The sequence below is a fragment of the Lutjanus erythropterus genome, chromosome 20 (genome assembly GCF_056507025.1).
Source record: "Lutjanus erythropterus isolate fLutEry1 chromosome 20, fLutEry1.hap2, whole genome shotgun sequence".
Classification (NCBI taxonomy): Eukaryota; Metazoa; Chordata; class Actinopteri; order Lutjaniformes; family Lutjanidae; genus Lutjanus; species Lutjanus erythropterus.
The window spans coordinates 21,219,119-21,238,744 of record NC_139336.1 but is presented as its reverse complement, the minus strand read 5'-3'; the positions used below and the strand labels follow the sequence as shown (position 1 = coordinate 21,238,744).

Here is a 19,626-nt window from a genome sequence, read left to right as displayed (position 1 = left end):
ACATCTCTGCACACCCCCCCGCACACCCAACACGCCACTTTCTTTTAAATTGGCCGTCTTATGCGCACGGCACAAGGCTACCCAGCTCCGGTTAGCCCTTTTGAATATGTCAGCGGGATTTTCAGGTCATTTGCCAGAGAGGATGCTGGGAGCGTGGCGTCCGGGCTCTGAAGGTGACTGGTGTCTGTGTCATCCATCACAGGAGCTTCCTTTAAGTTGATGCATAATAGAGCCTCTCAATCAACTTCCTCCCTCATTGTCACCTCCCTCCTTCCTGTCCAGAGCAGAGAACGCGAGCCAACACCAAAGAATAGAAAAAAAAGGGAGACTGACAGAGAAGTCAAGGTTACATCCCTCTTCTTCTCTTATTTACACTTGAGGTGTTATGGGCTCAACAGGACAACAATGGATGTGAGAGCGAAGGGGCTTGTGTGGGCTCTTGTGTCAGGCTTTAACTGTCCACTGTGTCAAATTGGTGATAATAAGCAGTTTGAAGCCCTGTCCTATCTCAGTCCGTCCCTCCCGCCGGATCGGGGCGAAGCGACAGACAGGACCTTGAAGCAGGATGTGTCTGTCAGGGAGGTAAATCTCCGCTGTGATGGGGTGGCAAACATTATGGCTGGCTTTATCGACACCGACTGCTCTGACACATCCAAAAGTGGCCCAATAAATTTGCAGGCTGGCGGTGGCGTGACGGGCGCTTGTGAGGGCGCAGCGGCGTTACAGCACAGCGACAAATGTTTGTTTGACCTCCTTTACGGGCGCGCCGGCAGTCTGGCTGTAAGAGAAGCTGCAACTCTGTCAAGGGGACTGAAAGATGGTGGTGTGCTCGGACAGTTTATTTGACTCGGGCAGGCTGTTGTTTTGAAATGTTTTAATAAGATGCTCAAACTCAGCCCCAAGTCTATTCACCCCCATTCACCTCAGAAAACAGGTCACAAATACAGTTGTTCTCTTTATTGACATAAAGGAACAGATATTATTCTGTTGTGTCACAAAAGGAAAGGGGAAAATGGAAAGTAACAGTTGTGAGCTGAGGCCTGTACTACGAAGCAGAATATGGGGTTCATGAAGTAACTTCAGGATTAACCCTGGGTTTGTAGGGTTACAATGGTGGTTCACTGCTTATCGGAGTAACTTACACTGCTCACCTACTTACTGCTCTGGAGCAGTTTATGTCGGAGATAACATATCAGTAGGATTGGGCATGGAGAACAGATTCCAAATAAAAACAGATTCCAAAAGAATCATCAAGGAATGTTTATTCCAATTCTGCTTATTGATTCCTACAAAAATTTTATTCACACCAGTTTCAGATTAAACCATGAACTCCAAGCACCTAATGTATATCATCCTGGCTGTTTGTCTGCTCATATAGTCATGGATGGTCTTTCCATCTCCTAATGCATTTTTTTCTTATTGAATCATGAGTCTAGCATCATTCTCAGTTAGCAAACACCACTCCTTTCATGTGATCAGAAAAAATTTGGATTGTCCGTCCGAGTTGATAACCACCAGCATCATGTGACCTGTGTCTAAGGAGCTTTTTAAAGTCTTAGACTTGAGAGTTCAAATAATTGAGAGAAACCTGTGTTAAAGAAGGAGTGTTGAGTATCATAGATGAGGGCATTTGACAGCCAAGGAAGACTTGGCTCATACTAGGGACGAAAATATGTTGGATATGTTGGCTTCTACTACTTTGACGTCAATGGTTGCTTTTTAAATCCATCCAACTTTAAGAATGTACAATACTAAATTGCCCTTAATACATTTTTGGTGTGCCAGTGAGGATTTATGGCAGCAGGACAACGTATCTGGGATCAACTCCAAATAAACTACAGAGCCTATCCTCTTCGCAATATGTCACCCAAATGCGGTGGTTTGGCTCATTTATGTTATCTTTAGCCTCTCAATCGATTTTTTTGGTGTCCACAGATTTTGGCAAGGAGCTTTATGGCATAGTGCGATAAACAAGGCAAGGCAAGTTTATTTGTAGAGTGCATTACACAGCATAAAACTTTTAAAGCCTGTTTCAGAATAAGCTGTATCAAGCTTTGGCTGGATGATATTTTAATTACCACTTAATCTGACATTTTCTAAAATAATTTAAGGTTTGGTCCATAAAAATGTCAGATATTGATGTTTTTTCACAACTCAGAGATGTTCATTGTACTGTATTGTATGTAGGTACATTATAAGTAAATATATATAATCTTTTGAATAATTTAAGCGTTTAACCTGCTCATGTCTTGCTGCTTCAGTACAGTGATAGTCTCTGAAGTGAACACACTGAGGCTCATCTCCACGGCTTCTCTTATATGTCAAACCGATTCTTCATCCTCGCACGCCACATGACAAGTCGGAGGATGTCTCGAACATTTCTCACCCGAGTCAGAACACGCTGCTGCCACTTCGTCCAGCTTCAACAAAACAATGCACACTGACACCGCTCGACTCTGTGAGCTGAAGCATCATGGCTGCCTGTTTCCACTGTGTTTCTTCATATCATATTATTAGTCATATTCAATTAGCTTAATTAGTTGGCTTAATCATTTAACTCTGTTATTTGCTACGTCTGTTTTTATAGCACTGGTTGTTGTTTTTTATATAAAGCTACATAATAAGTCTTACTAATTTTGCCCTCCTCTTTGTCATTCTCATGACTTCTTTTAGAGTTACATTTGTCAGTTTTTATCACTTTAAGTTGGTAAACAGCAATTTTTCAGTCTTTGAGCTCCAGAATGACACCCATCTGAGTGTTTCCTCCATCAGTGTGTGAATACTTAAAGGTGCTAAGTGTTTTAAAAGGTGTAATTATAATAATTAGTGCTGTCACTCAAGACAGACAGACCTCTGGCTCTTATTGAAGACTAAAGAAAGTTTTGTGATTTTTTTTATGACTTTATCTTGATATAAATACAGCAGAGGTGTGTCTGAAGTTTATCCACCTTCTGTGAATTTTCTCACATTTGACAGTGCCGTATGTTTAGTGCGTTGTGTTGCATTGTGTGGGCCGACCTACCTTCTCTTTCTGTTGGAAGCTGACAGTTGCCACCATCAAGTGAAATACGACATGCCACAAGCATGAACAATGTTCATCCAAGTTACAAGCTCTTGTGTTAAATATATATTATGCTATGATGTATAGAATAATGCCGTTTCATGATGTCTCTTCTGACATGATGTCTTCAACTCTCACTTAAATACCAGAAAATGACAGAAAGAAAGTAGTTCTTACATGAAACTGCTCACAGCAAGGTGTGTGGATCATCTTGGATGAGATGGATGATTGCTGTGATCCAACTATTTTTTCTCATCTGTACACATCAGATCATAATCAGGGTTTAATGTTAATGTTTTTTTGTTTTTTTTTACTTTCCCAGTGAGTCAAGTGGGTAAGAAATCTACTTGTCCAAAATCAAGTTTTATTTGCCCCTGTACAAATTGTATTATTAACGGTTATCAAATTACCACAAAGACTAAAGTTAATTGTACTGTTGAATTTAGAGAAATTAGGGGAAAAAAACAGAAAACAGTGAAAAAAGTACAAGGTGATGACTTTAAATGTCTTGTTTTGTCTGTCTAAAACCCAAAGTTAATAGTTTAGATAATAGTTTGACATGTTAATAAACAGAGAAGAGCAGAAAATCTCCATATTTGAACGAATGAAAACAGCATTTTCAGCCATTTTTGCATGAACATTTTCACAACTTAAATGATTACTTGATTACTTTAATTGTTTAATACTTTTTTACAGGGCAAGAGATTTACTTGCCCGATATGACATTGAGTTCTGATAATAAGCAGAGTTTCTGTTGCAATTTTTTTTTGTCAGTATTTTTTTCATTCATGTTGTCATCACAGTTCAGTCACGGAATAAAAGGATGTCAACAAATTCTTATTGGCACAATTTTTCGTTGACAAAATTAACATTGCAGCCACTACCTCCACCCTCTTTTCTTTTCCATATCTCTCCACCGTAATGCAATTTCCTGCCTCTGAAAAGGTAAAAGCCCCTTTCTAAAGGCCTGCGAATGGCAGGTTTGGCCCATGCAGGCACTTGTGTTTCTATTCATTAGAGGTTGTTTTTATTCAGCTCGGTTTGAGGGAGCATCCTGCCCATTTCCACCTAACTGGGCTGATTGAGGACATTTCTTAAATGGGCTCCTCTTTACCCTACAGAGTTAATGAAGGGAGGGTTGGCGGGGAGTTTATCAGCCAACCCTCGGCCCCAAAGAAGTGTTGCATTCTGCCTGCTGATTGGACATGCTGAATTGCATGAATATAGGTGATGGAAAGACTGGAGATTCTTGAATTAATCTGTCCTCTTGTGTGGATGCATTTGCGCTGTAATGTACAAGGCGTCCCTGGATATCGTGTTGATGTGGAGCGCTTTATGCTTCTGGGCGTGCACTGTTTTTCTCATCTTCCTTCTCTGCTTCTGTTCTCAGGCTTTTGTTTCCAGCAGTGCTTAGTTGTTCACAGTTCAATCCAGCCCATACTGCAGTTTATTTCTCTGATAATCAAGAAGTTTGATTTATTTTTCAGCATTGTTTGTTTGCACAAAACTTTTGTGCAAAACAACAGCCAGAATCAGTGGTTGTTGAGGTTCATCGCTGTCTTTTCATATATCCCTGCAGGTCACCACTCCATCTTTCAGCCCTGTGAAAACCTACGAGCTGCTTCACCATATGACAGGAAAAGGTCTGTCAGCCAAATACCATTTCCCCAGGCAGCCCTGTTTGTACCAGCCCAGTATGGTGGCTGTACAGGTCATACTGACCAACAGCTCAGACCACAGCCTGGAGGAGATTCATATAGGAGATCGAAGCCCAGCGAGCCTCAACATCCACTGCTTTAACACCGTCGGTGAGTATGAGAGCCACGCGTAGAGGTGAACAAAACGAACAAAATCTTTTATCACAAAGTTGGTAGTTTAATTTTGCTTATATATAATAGTGCTGTTGTTTTCAAACTGGGGTCTCAGCACCATCAGGCTTCCTTGAGTGTATTGTCAGGGGTCCCCAGCAAGAGGACAAAGAAAATATTTTAACTATTACACACATCACAGTTTTTGAAAATTGGAACAACAAGAAAAGAAATAGGGATGATTGGCATTGTTTTGATTGATTTTAATTAAATTATGAAGACTTTATTTTCTTCAAACCTCAAAATAAAGAAATTACTCAGGGAACTCCTAAAGACATAAGCATCTCAACTTGGGGTTCCATGGTTTGATTTGTATCTATCTCGAGGGTCCTTGACATGAAAAATTTTGGGAGTCCGTCCACCAGGGTATACTACGGCAGACTCAATCGCAAACAAGACCCAGCTGTGAAACACTCTTTTTATAGCATTAACTAACTGATTATATCCAAACTTAGCAGAAAAATGAACACTTGAAGAAACATCAGCATGAAAAGAACTGCCAAAAATGACAGAAACCGTCTTTGGGAAAATTTATTCGGCATGTACTTGGATATTTTAGTTTGGCCCGTGTCCCATCTGCTAACATGGGTGGAATTTGTGACCTAAACTGCAGCCAGCCACCAGGGGGCAATTGAGATGCTTTGCCTTCACATTTGGGGGGCTGTCATGTCGTCCATCTTTATATATGTCAGTGGTAGGAACCAATCGGCTTGTAGCCTGAGAGCCATAGGCGGGATTGAGAAGTTGGAAAGACTTGACCAATGAGTTACAAAAGCATCTCTTAATAGAATTTGTTGACATTAGCATATAGAATACTGCCAGCTTTATCCTTCAAAGAGTTCACACTGCCTCGTTCCACAATTATTATCAGTCTTCAACAGTATTTCCCCTTTGTAAATCATATTAATTTAACTTTATTTCACTCTGTATTTCTCCTCTGGTCATCCAACAATGTTTGTAATATTAATAATAGTTTTATTGTCTTTCTTACCTCTGAGTTAGACAGAACTAGTTGAGAAGTAATAATTAGGGCTTACTCCATTAGCTGGATGCTAACACATAATATGAATTCCTGTTATAATGCTAACAGAAGTTAGCATCACAATCACAGTAATATTATCTTAACAAATGATCTGTTTTACTTCACATGCTCAACATTAAATGACTGTGCTCACACTTTCAGACATATATTTCCTCTTTTTTATGGAAACAAACTAATTGCGACTGACTTCACATTACTAACTCAGTGTGCTACTGAAAGGATCAAAACTCAAAGTCTAAATTCCTAGTGGGTTTAAACATGCATCCAGTGGCTCTATTACTTTTGGCCTAACATCTTATTTTATTTATTATTTTCTTATGGCACTTAGCTTAATGAGCAGGAACAGCTTAATGTAGAAGTTGTCTTCCAAAAGTATGTTATTTACTACTTGGAGATATCATCTCAGCCCTGGACATTAGTTTGCTAGTTAGTTACAACGGTTGACAACCTTGACGTTCTGCTTCAAGCCAACTAAATGCACATTTATGTTTGATGCAGCAGAGAGGCAGATGGTTTTACACTGTGTATGTAAAAAATGGGTACTGAAGCTTTAAAAATGTGCTGTATGTGGCATTTGAGCTTCTGCATAATCTTGTTTTCTCTTTATATTATAATACTAGTGGCCAGTGATTATTAAACTTGCTGCCAGTCCTCACACATGTTCGGTGACAAGTGGATCAAACTCCAGCCTGAACGCAGCCTGTTACAATCGGTACAACGTTTGTTGTCATTCTTGACGACTTTCTGGAATTTCTGTGGCTCTGTCTGTACTATGATTGTTTTCTCAGACAGATATTATATGAACATTATGCTATCAGAAACCTTTAAGCCTGTTGGCTGTCAGCTCAGCAAATAGCCTTGCCCCATTCCCCCCACCTGAAAACAGCCAATATTACTTCAGCTAATCCCTGTTCATTAGCATCGATCAGGACAAACAAACACCCACTATCTCCATATTTCTTGTCACAGTGTTGTGTGATCGCTACACTCAGTATAATATGAGACTGAGAACGGTGCTCCCTCAAGATTTTCTTTCTCATGCACACACAGACTTACATACACACACACACACACACACACACAACTGGTGTGTGGTGGAGCACGTTAAAACTGTCAATTGCAGGGGATTGATTGGGCATTGAAGGAACTCAAGCAGCCAAACAGTGGGTAATTTGGATCGATTGAGCCTGGCCACTGTGAGCGGGTGGCTGCAGTTGGTTTGGATAAGTTGCAGAGGATGAATACAGACAAAGCTTTATGTAATGGTGTTTGTGTGTTCGTTAAGGGAAAATACTTGACAGGGTTTGTTTTAAATAAGAAAAATTGCCATTGCTGTCTGTTGCTGCTCATCTCAACATGAATGGTTGTTTAAACCTATAATTTAAGAGTTTAAAATGAAATAGTATTTGTGATTTGCTTACCGTTTATGTCCATCGACATGTCTGTAAATCAGCTAACATCTTTCTTGTTAACTCATTAGTAACAACTAGTTAGTGACCTGTCCTCTGCCTTTAATACTTAATTCCCCAAAATAAGAAAATAAAACACCAAATAGCTTTGTTACATATATTTTTAAACAGATTTTATCAGTGGAAATGTATAGCATGGCAAAAAAGATTTAATGTTACAGTTCCGGCTGCACAATGTGGTGAAAAAGTTATAATACGATTATTTGAAATTGTGATTTTGATACAATTAGTGGGAACAATCGATGCATAACAGTTTCAATCTTGACTGAAAAAAATAAAATAAAATAAAATCACGATGATGTGAAATTTTGGGGCATCTTTTCCTTTTTCAGAAAGTTGTGATTTAGTTCTAGTTCTGCAATTTGGATGTTGCACTTGGCCATATTGTGATTTTGATCATTTTGCAATTAATGATGCAGCTCTAGTTCCAGTACTTCCATTTCTTTTCATGTTTGTTGCTTTGTTATTTGAATTGGTTAAAATTCAAGTAACAAAGTAATAAATGCCATAGAGGAGCTCAATTTCTTACTCAAAAGCAAATGCCAGCCCTACAAAGTGGAAATTTCACCTTTTTTCTTTCTTGCTGTGAGTTAGATGAGAAGATCTTGGATCTGTACAAGACTTGTTCTTACACATATTACCACTGGGGATGTCACAATTTCAATACTAAATTAAAAATCAAAAGCAAGGTTGGCAATCATCAACTTACTTTTCACAATTTCTCTATTTTAGAACAAATATTAAACACCAAAAGACAGATATTCTGTGTGCTACTACTACAGTTTAGATAGAAGTCCATAGCCCCTTGTTCCACCCCTTTTTGAAATATTGTTACTCTCAAATATGCAACTTCAAACTTAACACAGAAGAGAGACAGAGCTTGTAAAAAGAACAACCTAAAGATAAAACCAGAAAATGCCCATTAGAGAAGCTGTGAAGGCTGGAGTGGAAGTGAGTCCATGATGGCTCTGTTTTCAGAGGGTTTCCTCTGGAGTCTCTCCTCTTCTCTGCCCGTGGAAAGAGTTATACAGTAAAATAGCCCTGCTCCACGGAGAGAGAAACACAGGCCAACTGGGGAGGCGTGGAAGATGTTTCTGTCTGTCTGTGTTCTTCTCATCCTTAACCTCCCTCCTCCTCCTCCTCTCCCTCAGCTGTCCAGACTCTCTCTTCAGCATTTTTTGGCTTTGCTTAACTCTCTGTCTGCCTCGCATTTCGTCTGCTCTGTCTGTCTCCCCTCACCCCGTCTCTCTTGATGCTGATGCTCTCTTTGACAAGCCTGTTGTTTTGGAAATATGCTAGTCCTTCATGTGTTTTTTTTCTCCCTGAGGCTAGAGGTGTGGGGAATGAGATTGAAGGATAGATTTCTCACACACGGTGGCCTTGCTTTGTGAAGTAGAAAACACAAGTGGTGTGGATGCCTGTCTGTTCCACTCTGCTGCTGCCCCCCCCTCCTCCTCCCTCCCTTTGCTCCATCCTTCCCCACGCAGCACACTGTGCCCTTGTCACTCACTCTTCCTTTTCTCCTCTTGTCTTTCCTCCCGTTCTCAGAGCGGCTGGAGCCAGAGGCCTCGGTGACGGTTTCCATGGGTATTGACTTCAGCGACTCGACACAAGCAGCCAACTTCCAGTTGTGGTAAGACAAGCTGACATTCACTCATATCAAGACATGCTTATTTTTTTTCCTCTCTCAGACGTTCAGTGGTATGTCTCTTTTGCTTCCTTTTCATGCATCCATGCTGGCAACAGCCGTGGCTGGAGGCATTATGTTTTGAGGTTTACCATCAGGCCGTCCCATTCTCATGAACGCAACATCCTGAGAGCACTTTGACAGAATTTCTCCACACTTTATACAAAAGTCCACTTAGACTCGAGAATAAACGTATAACATTTTGGTCATTGAAGGCCAAAGTCATTGTGACCTAAAGTCCATCCATCCCATCTTGTGAAGACGATATGTCAAGAAGACTTTGATGTATTGTCTTTAAATGTGATACAAATGTCCACTTGGACTCCAGGCTGAACCGATTAGGTTTTGGTGGTGAAACTGTGACCTCACGCACGTCCCATTTTTATGAACACAGTATCTCAGGGACACCTGGAGGTGATTATGTCAAATGTGGTACAAATGTTCACTTTGAGTCAGGGATTAACTGTAAGTCATTGTGACTTAAAGTCCATCCGTCCCTATCTTATGAACATAATATCTCAAGAACACATATTTTGTTTGAATGTGCTATAAATGTCCACTTGGACTCAAGAATTAACTGATTAGATTTTGGAGATGAGAGGTCAAAGGTCCCTGCAACCTAAAAATTTGTCCCATTTATGTGAAGGCAATATCTCAGGAACACTGATTTTTTTAAATGTGGGATAAATGTCCACTTGGACTCAATGATTATTTGGTCATCAAAGTCCATCTGACCCATTCTCATAAGTGCAATGTCTCAAGAATTCTTTGAAGGATTTTTTTTTACATGTGGTACAAGTCCAGTCGCTGTGACCTCATGTCCGTCCTATTTTCATGAACACAGTATCTTAAGCATGCCTGGAAGGAATCCTCAAAACGCAGTACAAATGTCCTCTTGGACCCTTAGATGAACTGGTTAGATTTTGGTTGTCAAAAGTCAAGGTCACTGTTACCTCACAAAATATATTTTAGGGCATAATTCTAGAAATCAAAGGCTAATTATGACAAAATTACACACAAATGTTTAACAAGATAAAATGATGACATCCCAAAGGTCATCTTCACTGTGACATCATAATGTTCAGCTCTCTATCATTCCTCTGTACTCCTCAGTCTTCACTACGTACTTTATACAGACATGAGTGTAAACTGGAGCTGTAAACTGGTTTGCAGAGACATACATCCACGAGGTGATAATTCTAGTTCTGCTGTTGCTCTCATCACATCTCCCTCAAATGTCTCTTTCTCTTTCATTCATTTGCATCTTCTCCTACTTTTTTCCCCTCTCATTTGTTCTTTGTTAATTCTCCTTTTCCTACCCGCTCTGTGCCAGCACTCCCGGGTGAGACATCAGCCGCAATTGATCCGGGTTCACTGGGATAACAATTATTCCTCCAGTAATCAGCGCGGGCCCAAATCAACCTGCTGAATGCCATTGGCACCGCTGCTCAGGCGATCAATAACCTTATCAGAAAATCTGTTCAGGATGGGGGAATCAATCTGGCCCAAAATGCCATTCACGGAGCGTGATTTGCAAGGCAATCAGAGGAGAAACATTTAATACACACAAACAAAGCAGAAATGTGCACAAAACACACACACTATACGAGAACATCACCGTCATTCAGATTAAGATGAATTTGAATTAAAGAGCAGACGAGAATGAGGTTTATTTTAGGCTTGCAACAAGTCCTAATGTATAAGATTCCTGCTTAACTCTTCATGTTAGATATCCTGTAAACAAGTGACTCTTCACTTACTGTTATTTTCCTCCTTTAGCACCAAGGAGGACCAGTTTAGTGTGTCCATCCAGCCTGCTGTGGGAGAGCTATTAATGCCTGCTTCCATGACAGAACAGGACTTCTGCAAGGAGCAAGGTGAGTTAGATTTATATCAGTCTTTACATAATCAAAAATACAGTTACGATAAATTTAACAAAGACCAAAATACGTGTCTTCGTACCTGCAGTGCTGTTTATCCATCTAGATTGTTTTGGTGTGAGTTGCAGAGTTTTGGAGATATGGGCCGTAGAGATGCCTGCCTTCTCTCCGATATAATGGGACGAGATGCCATTCTGCATGTGGTGCTCAAAGGGGCAAAAAATACATTTGAAAAATTCAACAGCAACTTCTCTTTGCAGAAATCGTGACCTGATTGCTCAAAATAATCCACACACCATGTTGTGAGCAGTTTCGTGATGGAACTATTTTCTTTCTTCCAAAATATGCCCGCAGTGTCACTGTGCAGAAGGAAGCATGCATCTGCTCATGCTCGAGAGGTTTGCACCTCAGCCGAGGAGGACACCATTAATGTTTACATCCCACGCCGTCACAAGCACAAGCCTCTTGTCCATGAGTAGATACACACTTCCTTCTGAACAGTTATACAGTTGACAGGCATAGTTTGGTAGAAAGTAGTTCCTATGTGAAACTGCTGCTCCTCACAAGGTCTACTATCTTGAGTGATTGGGTCTCATTATCACATTAGAAACTTGGATTGTTCTACTAATTCAAAGTCTTTGATGCACGTAACCTTGTCTGACTAATTGCCATTATTTATATACATTCTCCCTTACTATAAATGTTTCTGAAAAACAGCAGAAATATCAAGGTTTGAACTGCAGAGTTGCTGCTGTGTTTGTTATTGTCAAAAGTTGAGTAGAGTTAATCAGTGACAGTACAAGCATTAATTCCTTTGCTTTTCTGTTTTCTGTAAATGTTCCAAGACTCCAGCTGTCTTTTACATTTGCCCAAGTGACCTTAATCTTTTTACAAATGAACATCTGATGATAATAATATGATTAAAAGATAAAGCTGGCGATATTCTGTATTTTTGTTATTTTCAGCAAAACCAACAAGGTGTTTCTACTTCTCGCCATATTTTTTTGTCTGTCTGTTTGTATCAAGTCCATTCATTCTTACTGAAGACACTAATCTTAAACTGTTGACAAATATATAATTTTTTTTTTTTTTAAAACCTAATTAAATTTTGTAAAACAGCTGGACACTAGGTTTGAATAAGCTTTATTCAAACAGGGGTAAATAGTCGGGATGCAATGATTTTAAAATGAGAATAGCTGATAACTGTGGGTTTTTTTTGGTTGTTTATTTTGTTTTTGTGGTTGTTTATTCATTCTTTTATAACAAGAAAACAAAGAATTCTTCATTATAAAAAAACACAGCACTGGTTTCTCTTATACGTCAGACTAAAGTTGTGTCCAGCCAGTGGCTTGTTCTCTGAAAGAGCAGCTGGCAACTGTTGTCCAAGTCCATCTGCAAATAACCAGCACCACATTAATGAGCACAGAATTGATGCAGTGCCACAAATAAACAATGGCCTCCACCACTGGTGGTAAGGGTTGTTAAGGGTGCTGGAAAATGCTTGATTTTTTATGTAGTGTTTTCAAAGTTTAAAAAGTGCTTGGATTTGCCAATTTGCAGTCAACAAGGCAATTATCAGCAGCTACAGATGTTAGTCCAGTAAATCTTTGCATTCCTAATCCACAGTGCATTTCTTGGGACTATTTCCAGCTGCAGATTAATACACGTGTTGTACTAGCTCTTATTTACAGCAGCAGTAGACAATTATAGGATTAACTCAGAGTAAACCACAGCGCCCATCTGCATTTGTAATGAATATAGCCTGTAGACTGATAATGGAATTTTAGGGTTGATACTGATATACATATTTGGGAGTTAAATTTGATAATTATATACATTGGCTCTTTGAATTTCTTTTAATATAACATAAAACAAATGTTGATATGGATCCCTTACATTCTTTTAATTGTAACCAAGAACCAAGTTGCATTCATCTAAAATACATTTGACAGTCCATAATAACAATTGAATAAGAATTGAATTGTAGGCAGAGAGTCAGCATTATTTCCTTTATTGTCTGTGCAATTCATAAATGACTTGAAGTATAAAATGAAATAAAATCCCAGTCGCCTGACTCTAATAAACGTTTGCTCACGTTTATCATTAAGACACAATTCCTGCCTCTTATGAAGCACTTAATGGTGTTTCCTACATGAACATACAAAACGCACACACCTGTAGAGCTACGTTCTGTGGCAGCTATTGAGAGCTGAGAGCATGCTCATATCTAAGCCATCAGCATGCTCTTAAGTGCCTGCTAAATGCTGCTTCTGCCTTAATTAATCTTCATTCGCTGTGTTTTGAGCTCTGCTGAATGCACCTTGCACTCAGACAAAAAAAAAAGGATTGAACAGAGTAGAACAACTTGCTTTGCTGGACCTTTTTCTCTCTCTAACAAATTGATGCTTTATACCCATTGAGTGAAGTTAATTAATCCTTTCAGTCAACAGGTTTTCATTATATTTGCCTTTAAGACCTCTTTTTATTTCTACCTAACTTGTGCATATTTATCTCCATTCTTTCTTTCAAATCCTTGCTCATTACTAAGTGCACAAGGACCGGCGCTTTGCCTTCAACGAGGAGTCTTTTTTCAGCGCTGTTTGCATTAATGAAGAAGGCACCCTTTTAATTTTTTCATTTAATTTGTTTCACCTATTTAAGTTACCATCAAAATCTATTTTATCTTATTGTTCCACGCCTTCCTGACACCAAGTCACAAAATACCATGAAATGATTGACTATGAAATTGTAATTAATTATGGCCATAGTAGCATAAACATTGCTGCTTTATATGCTTTATATTCCTATGTATTTTTTAACTTGTTTGTTTGGGTCCTTGTTTCAAGGTTAACTTTATTATTTTCTTTTGTTACTATTTTACAATAAGACTACCCTTATAGATGATTTATTATCAGGTTATCAACTCAAAAAATATTCAGTTTACTGTCAGGAGTAAAGAAACCAGAAAATATTCACAAGTGAGAAATTACTTAGAATGATTAATTGATTATCAAAATAGAGATTGCAAAATGCAGATTAATTTAATTTTCAATTAATATTAGATTAATTGTTGCAGCTCTAAGTGTTTTGTGCTCTTTGTTAGGTTTATTAGTTTGTCCAGCTGTTTCTTCCTTTGTTTTGTGCAATTTATTTATTGATTGATTTATCTAAAGACAAAAAATGGTGAAAATTCCAACTATTTAAGCGTTTTTTCACCAGACGCCATGATAATAAATTGCCAGCTGTATGTGCACTGTGCATGGTAGTATATAGTTCTTTATTTTAAAATTGTAATCCTACTAATAATCCCCATTGTTACTTTCTAAAGTGTAACTGTAATCTGATTGTGACTTTTTTTTATCTGCAGCTGTAATGGAATACAGTTACCTTTTTTGGATCTAGATTACTTAATCCCCTTACATGTAATCCATTATTCCTGACCACAGTCAGAATATTTTAATAGTCAGTTTCATCTGGCATATCACATTACCAGACAGTTGACATCTTAAGGACAGAAACCAGGTCACACAATTTTAGTCATCAATAAATATAATATGTTTCATACTTAAGGCTCCCTGCCAGGTTTAATTGTTAGTAACTCATTAATGAGATTAATTTGCAGTAATTGGATCTTTTTTAAATAGTGAGCCTATTTCTAATTCTTTTGTTAATGATTTATTACAACCTAAGTGCCAAAATCTAATATATAACCTAATTATAAATAATTTGTGAAGGTGATCTTTTCCTAAAGTGTTGCTGTCAATCTTGCTGTATATACAGGACATATAGAGGAAAACAACAGGCTAAAAAGTACAAGGATAGAAATAAAATACTACAGTACTAAGAGTTTAAATATTTACAAGTTGAGCTGGGGGTCAGTGGGGACGATAACAAGGCAAAGATGAAGAACAAGATGGCTAATCATTTTTGCATCCTCCCAGGTAAGCTCCTGGGCATGAACGAGACCTCGGCAACCATCACCATGGCAACAGCAAACATCTCCAGCCAGGCCATCAGCAAGCAGGTCCTGTCTGTAGCCAACTTAGGGGTGGTTTCATCCAGCCAGAACAACTTCCACAGGTAGAAATCTATTCACACAATGTCTTTTATAAGCTCTGTGATGTTTAACTATTTTTATCTGTTAAAAGAATGATGTTTGTGCAATGTCTTAAATGCCTATATGCACACACGAGTCATAGAATTTACCTATACTTAGTTATATTAATACCTGATATATACAACCTGTTCTTATCGAGAGTTTTGTCATCGTTTTAAGAGAACAACATATTATAAATAACTGCAATAATTCCAGTAGAAATATTTCACCTGTAATCCTAAGCCAGCCAAAGGCTGAGACTTTTGACAGACCATTCCACACTAAATGACAGATGTTTACAGTTTCCTGCCAGCTGTTAGAAAGGTATAACCACAATAAAGAAAGGAGAGATTATTTCACAGCAAATGACAAATGTGCAAGCATTTATAATGCAGGTTTCACACATGTACACATCTGTTACAAGTACCTGCAGAGTCATCCAGTCACCCACTGTCAAGTAATACAAAATCTACACGAATTTTTTTAAAGTTGACCTTTTAATTTCCTGAATATTCAAACTTTTGATTCATAAATTAACTGTTATTGTCCTTCAGTTTGATAAGGTGCTAATAGACGTAGTTTAAGTATCTAAAGGTCATTGCTGTGAACTGAAATACAGCTTTGTTCATTTTCATACAGCTTGATTCATGCGTTTGTCATAATGTCAAGGATAAATACTACATTTTTTCATGGCTAAAATTAGAAGGTAAACAGGTGGCTTCTAACAGACATGCTGGTACAGTCATACATGTTGGCTGATAAATAAGAGAAAATTGCAGTAAAAATGTCTGTCTTCCAAAGAGTCTTGACAGATTTAATTGTCAACTATAACTGGGGCTGCACAATTAAAAAAATAAATAAACTTTGTCCATAACATAGATACAAAACAGTTTTACAAATGAAGAGAACACAGTATAACAGGTCACACATGTTGGTTGGAACAATTTTACAGTCACCTGTTAGGTGTAATAGTCAATACTTTGTCATGTGTTTGTATTTTTGGGAGCCTGACAGTCTTTGTTCAAATCAAACAACTTTAAAGGAATAGTTCGACATTGTGGGAAACATGCTTATTTGCTTTTTGGTGGGAGAAAAGAAAATTCATACCATAAGACAATGAAAAAACACAATATATCTATTTTGTTGATCCATGTAAAATCAAAGGGTAAAAACTAGGGTAGGGTGATTATCTATCTATCTGTGATTGAGTCTATCACAAGTTGGGGTTTTTTGTTTGTTTTTCATTTTTTTTGAAGTGTGTTAGGTTGATGGGGGCAAATTGGTTCCAAAAATTTAATATATTGTGCGACCCTAGTAAAATGCAAGTTTGGCATTTTTTATGTGCCTAACTGTACAGTCTACAACTTGATTATAGTTGTGATTTCACTTTTTCCATTACCTGAGAGACACCATCTGTTGCTGATAAATCTAAAGAAAGTGCGTTGCTAAATGTCTTTTCATCAAAATGTGAAACATCCGCTGCACGTTTTGACTACAGACGTGCATTACTAAGAGGTTTAACTGTTTAATTGCCCCCCCAAAAAAACACAAAACCACAAAAAATTAGATACTCATGCAGGAAACAGCAAGAGGACACCAATATTTCAGATCCAAAAATCTTGAGTCACAGATAATTTCATATCTGGCCTCCGTTCGTGCACCCGTTATAATTGTGTTTTTTACGTGCAGATGAGTTAACCAGTGTGTGTGCGGGTGGGTATCATAGAGTGAAAATGTCTGTGCGTCCCCAGCAGCGGCAGCCTCACACAGACATGCCGGGGGAATGCCCTGAGAAGCCTGGCTGTGTAATTGGTGTACACAGAGTGTGCTAATGAGCTTCCTCCTCTGTCACGCACACCCGAACACCTGATAGATAATTACACCTCCCTCTCTCCCTCTGTTTCCTGCTCTGTCTCTCTCTCACTTCATCTCTGCACCCCCATCTGTCTCTCCCTCCACGCCGCTGTCTCTCTTTCACTTCCTCTTTGTCTTTCACTCCATCCCTTTGCGCCATGCTCTGTCCTCCTCCTGCTCGTCTGTCTTTTGTTACCTCGCTGTGTGCAGACATCTCTCCACGTCCCCTCGTCTCAGAATGATCTTGCATCGGTGATAATTTCTTTGTAGATTTAGAGAAAAAATGTAGGAGACGGTGGATAAGTAAGGGACAGAGTGAGACACAAGGGCACAGGGAGCTGGAAGAGTGAGTGGAAATCAATGTCAGCCAGTGGCAGAGGCCTGCATCCAATAAGCCCATACTTCATTCAGAATAACCAATAGCTCAAATGACTCCACGCTATCAATCTCTCTCCTGCTCTTGTGACGGCTCAAGAGGAAGACAGTCACCCAGTGTTGTCCCATTGTCTTATAATAATAATAAACACACTCTGCCTCGTCCATGTTGTCCACTGGTGTCCTTATGATGGCTGGATCTTCCACACTGTCCTTAGGAGCTCCATTTTTTTGAGATGATGGACTTCCTTTGCTGAAAAATTCCTCATTTCTTGTCTCCTCAAATGTAATGGACAGCTTTGACAATCTTGTCTTTGTGAAGTTGTTATAGGATTGGATGCTTTTGGGCCACATTTAGCAGGGCTCAACAATAAGGGTTTCCCTCTTGCTCGGGGCAAATAAAACGTCATGTAGGACTAGTAAATCTGGCAACTCACTTGTCCAACAAGGCGAGCGGTAAATTATATTTATATATTTTGATTTAGATGAGACATTTAAAGACATCACCTTGGACTTTGAGAAACTTGGATGGACATGGACATATTTCACTGCTTTCTGATGTTTTATTGACTTTGCAGTTCTAGAAACCTGACAGTTAACTTTAGTCTTTGCTGTTATTTGACAACTGCTAATAAATAAAACAGTTTGTACAGAGGCAAGTGCATTTCAGACCTGCTTGTCCAGTGGGGTAAGTGAAGGAAAAAACCAAAACAAAACATTAACTTAAACCCTTGGTGCCAGTGACTCCATGGGTTGTTGATATTTAATTTAATATTTTCAGACAATTGGCTGATTGAATTGGTGTGTTCTTATGATCAGTTAAATTAAAGTGAAAAGGTCCAGTGTGTACTGGGATTTATTGGCAGAATATGTCAGAAATGGAATATAATATTCACAAGCAGGTTTTAATTAGGGTGTAATCACCTGAAAATCAGAAGCGTGTTTTTGATGTGTTGTGTTGATATAATGCGTTGATTATAAAACTGTAGAGATGCTGGCAGGAGTAGTTTGTGATCTTTGGAGCCTGGCTAGCTGTTTCCAGGTTTTATGCTAAGCTAAACTAGGCCAACTGTCTCCATGCTGAAGGTTCATATTTAGCTTTCAAACATGAGTGGTGTCGATCTTCTCATAAAACTCTCACAAGACAGTGAATAGGTGGTTGTTTTTTTTTTGTTTTTGTTTTTGTGGTTTTCAAAATTTTGCAGTCACCATAGATTTTCCTACACATTTTGAACATAAGGGTGAGATGAGCATTCAGTTGGTTGTCACTGTTAGATGCCACTAAATCCTACACACTTGGTCCTTAAAATAAAGGCAGGTGTCTATAGTAAAGTCAAGTCAGTTTTATTTTTGAAGGTCCAAGTCATAACAGAAGTCATCTCAAGGCTTTGTTCATATAGGGGAGGACTAGATCGTACTATTTATAATATTATTTACACCGACCCAACAATGTAGCTGTAGCTAACAATGCTACTTGCATCTATAATGTTAATGGCCAGTTGGGCGATTTACATCGACGTGGCAGAAGAAAATCATGATCTTTTCCTAAAAATAACCAGGTAGTTTTGAGTTGTAGTTAAATAGTGGTTGGAGTTAAGTGACGACTCAAAAATATTTTTGATTAAAATAGTAAGTCAACTCAGTTCTGAGCTGGAACTTGAACCTTTTTCTCCAAGGGAAGAGTTGTGTGTTTAACATAATTATCCACCACAACCACCTCTCATAGAGACTCATAAAGTTAATCTGCATCAATTTGATAAATTGATGAATTCTTAAAGTGGATTTAAAGGCAAAAATGGCCAAAACATCACAGCCTCTCAAAAGTGAATATTTTCTGATTTTCCTCTTTTTTTTTTTTTATTACAGTTAACTGAATGTTGGGGTTTTTGACTGTTTGCTTTACATGATGTGAAAATGTCACCATGGGCTCTTGGAAAATTATGATGGGCTTTTTTCACTTTTTGCTGTCAAGAGCAATCGATAATGAATATAATCATCAGTTGCAGCCTTGCTTACGATTGTTCTTTTAAGTTGCCAGTTTGTTAATTATATAATCCAGTTTTTTGTTAATTTTTGTTTTGAAACAGCTTCCATTTCCATTTGACATCCAATTAAAGACAGTTTAAAATTCATTTATCGTGCATCACATTCTCTTCTCCCCACATTAAGGTTGTCACAAGTATTGATAATTGAATATATTTCATAGTATCAAAAGTACCAAAGCTATAAAACAGAAAAGATCCAAATGCTCATTGTTCTGTGAAAAAAAAAGGTATCAAGTGTAATTTTTTTAT

General features: G+C 38.4%; 1 protein-coding gene across 2 annotated transcripts in view; it reads left to right on the top strand.

The window, feature by feature from the left end:
- The window catches only part of ap3b1a (adaptor related protein complex 3 subunit beta 1a), a 76,130-nt gene that overhangs the window by 48,235 nt on the left and 8,269 nt on the right, over positions 1-19,626 (top strand). For both annotated transcript variants that reach the window (XM_084745429.1, XM_084745428.1), the window contains exons 23-26: positions 4,641-4,869; positions 8,989-9,073; positions 10,907-11,004; positions 14,949-15,087. In XM_084745429.1, the coding sequence (XP_084601555.1) occupies positions 4,641-4,869; positions 8,989-9,073; positions 10,907-11,004; positions 14,949-15,087 (551 nt within the window). The remainder of the gene's footprint in view (positions 1-4,640; positions 4,870-8,988; positions 9,074-10,906; positions 11,005-14,948; positions 15,088-19,626) is intronic.